This window comes from Buceros rhinoceros, unplaced genomic scaffold (assembly GCF_000710305.1).
Source record: "Buceros rhinoceros silvestris isolate BGI_N320 unplaced genomic scaffold, ASM71030v1 scaffold40724, whole genome shotgun sequence".
Lineage (NCBI taxonomy): Eukaryota > Metazoa > Chordata > Aves > Bucerotiformes > Bucerotidae > Buceros > Buceros rhinoceros.
The window spans coordinates 1-8,864 of NW_010409619.1; the positions used below are offsets into that span (position 1 = coordinate 1).

At 39.9% G+C, this 8,864-nt stretch overlaps 1 protein-coding gene across 1 annotated transcript in view; it reads right to left on the bottom strand.

Moving 5' to 3' along the window:
- Positions 1-64: 64 nt before the first annotated feature.
- Positions 65-8,864, bottom strand: part of PI4KA (phosphatidylinositol 4-kinase, catalytic, alpha) — a gene marked incomplete at both ends in the record, with an annotated part of 46,217 nt that continues 37,417 nt past the window's right edge. Inside the window, 9 exons of the mRNA XM_010135290.1 lie at positions 65-174; positions 742-812; positions 976-1,048; positions 1,924-1,994; positions 4,762-4,891; positions 5,195-5,315; positions 6,546-6,599; positions 7,085-7,252; positions 8,088-8,178. Coding sequence (XP_010133592.1) covers positions 65-174; positions 742-812; positions 976-1,048; positions 1,924-1,994; positions 4,762-4,891; positions 5,195-5,315; positions 6,546-6,599; positions 7,085-7,252; positions 8,088-8,178 — 889 coding nt within the window. The remainder of the gene's footprint in view (positions 175-741; positions 813-975; positions 1,049-1,923; positions 1,995-4,761; positions 4,892-5,194; positions 5,316-6,545; positions 6,600-7,084; positions 7,253-8,087; positions 8,179-8,864) is intronic.

Consider the following 8,864-nt stretch of genomic DNA (forward strand, 5'->3'; position numbering starts at 1 on the left):
AACAGCCCCCCCTTTTTCAAGCTGCGACAGTCTTCTGTAACTGCGAAGACTGGTAGCTTTGTACCTGTCTGCAGTCATCGCCCACTTTAAAGATAGCTGCTTGCCAGCAGATTTTCTTACTGTCCACCCCTTCTTCTGCACTTTCATCTATGGAATCAGAACGACAACGCAGACCTGCAAGAAGAGTACAAAGCAAAACTCAGACACCGACTTTAATTAGTAACTTTCTATCATGACAAGCCCTCTGCACTTGAAACCACAACATCTCACTGCAGGTGCACCACATTTCTGCCCTGCATCGTGAATGGCTTTAGATAGTTCCCGTTGTCTACTGGAACGCACCACAATAGCGTTCATGATTCACCTGATACATGCCTGAACTGTACTGAGCTAGTCAGCCAGAGCAACCCAGAGACCTCATTTTCAGGAAAACGTGCCAAAACCTGGAGTTTGCTACAGTCTATAACACCAGGCAAAGGCAATAAATTCCTAGATTAGGAATTGTTAAAATTTCTCCAAGATGCCTGCGAGGCTGCTTCCTGGGACTTAAATCGATTGCAAAAACAATGGATTTAGGTTTTCTTCCCTATTCCTTTGATCCAGAGTCATTTCTGAGCCGAACCATTGCAGATAAAGTTTGACATGGAAACAGCTGCAGTACGGGTCACTAAAAGCAGGCAATTTTAAAGGAATTGCTGAATCTTAATTAGTAGTGTCAGTGATTAAGGTGCACTTACTAACCTTCTTTTTCAAGCTCACTAACTCCGCATCGTTTCACTTTAAATTTGGCCAGGTAAGGTGCTTTTGCTGCACTAAATTGTAATAAAAACAAAGATGATAGTGAGTGCAAGTTAGCCAAACAAGAATTTCTAGAAAAATACCTAGAAAATATAATATAAATATAAAACGCATAGAAAATATATAGTAAAATATAATTAATTAACTCCATGAGATAACACATCAAGAGCACGGTACCTCTGCATAGGAGTTCCTGATTTGTAATCAATATCCAGAACAATAGCTTCAGGATTGCTGGGCAAGTAACAGCCTGCAAAATGGAGCAGACAGCTGAGAACAAATCCGTTGGCTAGTGTGGCAATGCCAGTTGAAGAATAACTGGTGTTAGAGTCTAACTTCAGTACGTAGTTTTGAATTAAATAAAGTATTAGAGATCAACTGGAGATTACAGCCTGTGAGCCACGAAGGATGCAGTCTCCTTTCATTAGCGAGTGATTGCCAGAAATACAGTTTTGAACTAACAGGGCAGAATCTGGACACAGACATAAATGTACAGACAGGACTTCTCTTACAGAAGTCCCTAGTAAGATGTATCAGCACGTCCCAGTACACTAGGGAGGGCCCACGGCAACCAACACACGGTAGGAGAACTTAGACCTCCTAGACAGAGATCAGGAAAAGCTTTCATCAAACTCCATCTTAAAGAGAAGATTCAGATTGGGAAAACACATGTTCAAGATTTGTAAGGACTTTCAGACAAGAATGTTTCAAGGGAATGCCTAATGGGAGAAAAAGGAGAATGAAAGAAACTGGACAGGCTTAACTCTTGAGACGTAATTTCTCAAAAGTTTTCAAAAAACTTTTCAAAACTTTTCAAAAAACAAGGTGGTCCAAAAAAAGAAGTTTATTTCTCTTCCCTCTTCGCACATATAATTCTACTTTTATCCATGAGGTGTGTAATCTAACTTGCTCTTGGGTAAATTTTAATACACTATATAGAAATTATTCGGTGGGTAGAAATATTCAAATTGTTTCAAGAAAAAAACAATCCAACTGTAACAGAAGAACCAGCATCAGAACTGAGAGCTCTTGAAACTGAGGTTTCAAGATTTGCTTGCAGGAAAAAACAGTATGCGTGTTGAATGCAAAAACTCCACTACATGATACAATTAAATCACTTCTTACCAGGCTGCACTTTCACCTCAGACAGAGCACTTAAACAAGCTTTTTTTCTTTCATCTCCTTTAGGGAACGGCCTAGAAAGAAGAATGATACTTTCTTTGTCTGCACACTATGTTTTATTCTATGTACTAGCCTCAAATTTGTTTCAAATTTATACAAACTTCACTACAAATGTTTCTTCTTGTAATGACTAAAATCTCTTAGTGCACCAGTTCCAGAGTACTTACAGGCTCAATACCTAACCAGAACATTTTCTATCTTAAAAGGTTATAGTCTTTGTTTTGTAGATAAAACATTGAGTTGACATACAGGTTGTTGAGAAACACAAACAGCATAAGAGATGTGAATGAAATATATTAAGGCTTATTCTTATACAGAGTTTTGAGCATAATTATACCTTTGTAAGCACTGCTATAGTTATATCAATATAATTTTCCCTTGTGGAACTTTTTTCTAGAATAAGAACACTGCTAACGGGTAGAGGACAAGCAAAATGCCTACGCAATTACACGCCTGATTTGTTCACATACTTCGCATGACTGCAGGAGTCAGCTGGGTAACGGGTAACATGGTTAACATTAGTGTGTACAATGGCCCAGTGTGCACAGGCGAGTGGTGTTAACCACCTCTTGAAGTCAGTCCCATGACGGCACGCTCACCTGCTGTAGCAGTAAGCAACCGACAGGTATGACTAATGCTCTCATTGAAAGCAGTGTAGCAGATTACTGAGCCAGCAATGTAATACTTAACGAAATCATCACGGATGATACACTCATTTATGCCACCTGCAAAGCAAAGAGCATCTCCTCTATGTGGGATTTCTTCAAGAAAATGGACATATTCTGGGCAATCCAGAATCTTATTCTGAGTTAGCAAAGCTATAATTCTAAAGTTTGCTTAAAGTCTGCTTTTAAAAGTCTGCTTTAGTAGCTAACAGAACCTCAGCTCTCAGGTAGCAAAAGTGCAGTTTTACAAAGTTCTTTGTTTGAAATCACTTATCGCAGCTCTGCAGCTCAGTTATCAAAACTTTAATTAGCAAGGATCCTTGTTTAAAAAACTGCTGAGAAGTGAGAGCTCTGAGCCAAAATGCTCAGAATGCTCAGAAAGGTCAAAATGCTTATTAAATTTGAGCAGGTGTGTTGAACAAGTTTTCTAAGTGAGGTAATTAAAGGGAGGGCTTTTCGTTAACCTAATACATAATTAATGACAAGTAACGAATCGTGTTGCCTAAAAATGATGTAACCGATTACTAATGAATTAACTTTTTTAACCAGTGACAAATCATACTGTTTAGATATGATGTAATGGTGTTTACTAATGAATTAGCTATGGTATAAAAATAAGAGCTATCTGGGAATAAATCGGACAGCAGTTGATACCACATTGATACGTGTGGCTGTATTGCGTCTAAGCCCCCTGCGTCGTTTGTTTTTTAACACCTCTATGTTGTCTTTACATTGGAGATGCTCAAAAAACAGATTCATTTTAAGGCGGGGGTGCAAAATGCAATGCTTGCAAGCACAATTATTATCTATTGCTTAATTATGACTTCATACTGGAAGTCAAGACTGGATTGATTTCGTTCTAAGTATCAAGATATTCAGCTCCTAATCCCCCCTCTTAACTCGCCCTACTGAGCGAAAACATCTTAATGTGCACGCAGAAGGCACCTAACATTTGACCGACTCTGTGACCTAAGTGTCCTTTAGCCTGGTGCCATTGCAGCTTCGCTTTAGAGCAGGTTTGTTCCCGGACAAACATTTTACATGACTTTCAAATACTTTCATACACCAGAGAATGGCTTCAAAATATGCCATGAAACCACACTTACAGACTTAGAGCTTGCGTGCTGAGCTGCTGCCATCCTCTGGCAAGCTTTATAGAAATTAAATTACATATCTTACTGCGGTCTTCACAGTCAACAGTGAGAACCTCCTGAGGAGCAGGACTTTCAGTTTTAAGGTATCAACAATCCAATGTTTACAAGATAAAAATCTTTCTCCATAGAAACTATTTTGGAATGAAGGAAAAAGACTTACATATGCAAAAAGAACAATCATCTTTGTATTAACTGCACAATGAAATCACTTTGAGAAGAGGAAAAAACAATTTCATGGATTTTCAGCAGAAGGTAAACCATTTACCTACGCTTAAGGTTTTTCGGCTTTGTGATTTTTTTGTGTGTGTGTGTTGTTTTCTTTGTTTTTAAACTCCATAGAAAATTTGATTAACAAGTTATAATATAAAAAAAAATTACAGTCAGTCTGATAGACCCAAACAGAGAAATGCTGTTTTTCCTGCCTAAACCAAGCTCTGCTTACTTTTCAGGAGAACACTGGCAGCACATAAAAAGAACCCAAAACAATGATGCAGGTGACAACTAGAATGATGGGATTTCAGCTAGGACAAGAGCACCAATTGCTTTACCAATTCCATTACTGTATCAGTGCATTTTTCTCTGGAACCTCATACCACTATTACCAACCACAATGTGTTTGAGAAAATCAGATTAAAAACTGAAGTTCCAGTTTAGAATGCTTCCAAACTAAAAAGTCATAGCTGTTTCAGATGGATTGCTAGCTCAAAGCACAAGCACTGAGATCAGGGATGATACGAATTATCCCTAAAACTCAAACTAAAATGAGCCTTTGGATCATACTACAACTCTAATGCTGCATTTAAGAAAAAAATAAAATCAATTTCTTATAAGGAATTAATAGTTTTTTGCTGAAAACACTATCCCAATACCCCTAAAATCAATTTAGCCTCTTAATCAGGACATTGGTAATTAACAGAACAGTGAGCCCTAAAAAAAGCAAAATTCTGAAGTATAGCACCTACTTGATAATGGCTGAAACGTTGGTGATTTTATTAAAGAAATCAAATTCCCGTTGGTAGAACTCCTTGGCTGGACCAGATAATGAGCCAGTTATCTCCTCTACTAGCTGCTCCAGAAGCTCCCCGATGTCAGCTGCATGTGAAAAAGGAAGCACTTGTGTCAGAAGCTTATTTCAGAGAGCTAAATTATACGGGTGGTGGAAACAGCCACCTTCAGATAGTATTCACAAAAAAGGTACTGATGCAATCATTGCCACATCTCCTTTGATGCATTCTGTCAGGTAGAACACTTCTACAGAATGGGCCCTACCTCTACAAATGAAAGAGAATTCCTAGCTAAAAGGATTCCTCCTGCCAAGAGAGAAGCAGGAAGGAGATTTAGTCTGAACTGAGACAAGGAAAGGAGTCAAGCTAGATTATAGTTTAAAGCACTCACGATCTTTTTGGTGTCCTTCTTCATCCAGGTAAGTATTAGTTTTCATGTTCCAGATGAATTGGTGAGCCAAGAGCTGGGATTTGGAAGCTGCCCACAGGATGTATTCTCTAACATAGCCCATCTGCAACCATATCCAGTCCAGTAAGCATCAAAGATCATTACAACTCCAGCAGACTCGATACTACTACTAACAGCTGTTCTTCAAACTCAAAACCACTAAATGGATGGAAAGAAGACCTCTGCACTCTCATTCACGTTGCTAAAAAGACCTTTGAAGAATGACAGTGTATTCTAACAGGCAGTGAACTGACCTGACTGTTTTCAGATTTATTACTGACCTATTCTGTTATTCTAACCAAACTCTTCTTGCCACTTCTGTGCCATTTTCTGTCTGTTCTATTTGGATTTCAAATCTCTTTGAGCTTACGGCATCCCCTAGTATGCGTACACAGCACAGTGCAATAGAGACCTTGGTCTTGCTTGGCACCACTAAACACACCTGTAATACCAGGAGTCTAGACAGTGTCATATGGACTGCATGTTCTGGCGGCAAAAACTGCATATTGGCACAGTTCCACAGAAATTCTTGAAAGTAAGAACCGACTTACAAAAGAAGTTGAAGTGCACAAGGGAATTCTACACATTCCAGAAACTGCATTTCCTGTCCTCTACGTGCTGTAGTCTGTAGATGCTTTTGTGTTTGATACTAACAGACAAGATGCCTGCTGCTCGTGTGCGGCCCTGCAGAGGACACTTATCTACGCGAAGTTCTCAAGGAACAACTAAGCACAGTCACCTACGTCACTGGCTGGGGATGTCTTCACCTGAAAATAATGAGATGACTAGAGCGCACATACGTTGTGGGCAGGCAAGGACGGTCTCACATTAAAGAATTCTGAACTTGGTCGTCAAGCTTTACTTCTAGCTTCTGCAAGATGAAACTAAAATGTGATCTCATGGAGCACAAGACATCCCTAGGTGTTGTTTTTGGTTAACTTCACAGCAAAATGATTAAGGGGAGTGATTAAATCTCATTATTGCTTGTCTCATGCAGACCTTCAAAAGCTTTATTTAGACAGAGTCCTCATCTGGGGTTTCCCATACTAAAATCTCGTTTCTGACAGATGAGCTACATAGCCCCTGGTTTCTCATGTTTACCTGTTCAACAAAAGAGGTGCATCCAAAGCAAGCCAGTCTCTACAGATAATTTTTTGTCTTCTACATATTAGAGATGGAGGACAATAATAAGCAGTACTAGTTCAAGCTTAAATGTTGAACGATTTGCAGTTTTAAGTCTAAAAGCTACTTTAAAGATCTGTTTTGTTCACATGCAGCTGTTTCATACCCTCACCTTGTCGTACCGAAGTGCCTGCACGATCTGTGGAATGTAGAATAAAATGGCATCCTGAAAAAAAAAGATGGTAAGTTTGTAACTCTTATTGTTTTAGTAGTTGGAAGTGAAGACAGGTCACACGCACAGAGAAAAGCTCCCTGCAGTCAGGCGATGAACAAAACACCACTGCCTCTTTTTAAAATATGCCACCTCCTCAAATCAAAGTAGTTTTCTGTCCACTTACTCCCTTCAAAAATATCATTAACAATCACGTATTTTACAGTCCTCATACAAGTCTGACACATGTTAAAAACGCAGCCTTCTGCTGCTTTAGAAGACACACCTTTCCACTGAGAGAAGGCTCAAAAGAGCTGCAAATACACAGGTTAGTATTACAGGAGACAATAACTCTTCATCCCCGCCCATCCACATCCTGCCATGTGTGTGCCCATTTAGCACACAGGTCACCCCATGGTATTAAAACGAAACCAGTGCCCGCAATGACTAAGGCCATAACTTTATCTGTGGTGTTAAGGCTCTCTTGGAACTTATCTTACCGGAGGAAAGGATCGCAGGACTTTAACCCCGTACTGAGCTGTTAGAGGATGAGGTGGATACATGCTTGAAAAATAGGAAAGGCCAGTTGGCGGATCTGTTGGTGCCCAACACAGCACATGGCTGAGCTCAGGTGCATCAGCATCAATTGTATGCCAGGTAACCAGGTACTGAAAGAGCAGGCAGACACGTTAAGACTTTGTAGCTCCCAGTAACGTCTAGGCAGTACACATAAGACAGCAACGGTATAATCTAGCTTCCTTCAGCAGCAGAAGTGAAACATGCTACATTTCATTTAAAAAACAAGTTATTGTACCTAAAACATTTTTCTTGCCTAACTACTGGAAGCCTAACTACTGGAAGCCTAACTACTGGAAGCCTAACTACTGGAATCGCCTCACCACCCAGATCACCAGATGAAGTTAGCAAAGGTACTAAAAGCACAATACAGGAGTTCTCGCACCGGGAGAATGAAAAAAGGATGAGCCCTTTTGTAAGAGTCAAAGAAGGTTCAGGTTTCCTGTCATCTGTTGTACAGGCGATGTACAGAATGCAGCTCTGACAGGACTGTCCCTCACACGACTAGAGTGATTCACTGCGGAGCAGCATGAAGAGTTTTCTCTGTTTTAAGGCTTGGCTTCTTGACACACAGCACAGGTTAAGCTTGAAGTAACTTTAGCAGCAGCACTCACCAGTGTTGGTCTTACATATTATGCAGAAGGAAGAGAAATGGTGGCCATACTGCAAGCAGTGAGTTTTGAGACATTTTGTGTATGGTGAGAATATACCCAGGAGCAAGATGTACCATTAGCTAACTAGTCACCTACTCTTACAACTGTGATTCTTGCCTCCACATGCTGTTTCCACAGCCATTCTGTCATTCTCCCCTACAGAGCTATGCTCACCACTACAACATACACTGTGTTAAGGAAAAACTGTTTTCCAATACTTCTGGATGAAATGGGCATCCTGGGGCCCTGTAACAGTACAAATATTCACAAGTACCTTTATTGCTTCAGGAACATCACTAACAGCTCCTGGGTCCAACCGAACCAGACGGGTCACTTCTGATCCAATAGCTTCAGTGTTCTTAAATCTAAGTATAACCGGAATACAATCACATCATTAAAAAATTTTAACAGCCTCTTCTATTTATGTGAAGATGAAGACAGCAAAAGGCAGAAGAGTATATGCTTAATAAACAAATAGTCCAACTATGAAATAATGCACACTGAGGGACCAATATGCTGTCAAGAGAGGATTCGGGAACAGCTGGTCCTCATCCAATGCTTTTATATAAACTACTAGTAGTTTAGCCCACTATTGCATTCTTGGCTCAAATATGCTGTCTGGGATTCTACAGAAACCAGTGTGCAGAACCCCACTTGGCAAAAACTATCACTGTTGTAAGGGGGAAAGAATTTCCTTTCCCTTCTGGAGCCAACTATGCTAATTCTCTTATAATACTTTTTGAAGAGCAAGTCAATATATAGCTAGAACATTCAAAGATATTTTTAGAACCATTTAAATGCTATGCCTGGTAATGAGATAAACACTATTAAAAACCAAACCTGATTTCTTCTGAACAAAGTGAAGAACGGGAGGCAGCAAAGGAAGCTGGACTGCACTAGAGCCTGAGCCAAATGAGTATATTAAATAATCTAGTTATTTTCATTTCAAAGGTTTCAACCAGCTGTGAAAGTAGGCAAGGGGGCTGTAAACAGGAGCAAGTGCCATCAGTACTTACAGTGTAAGTACTCGCTCAGCTTCTAAGGCAGCAGG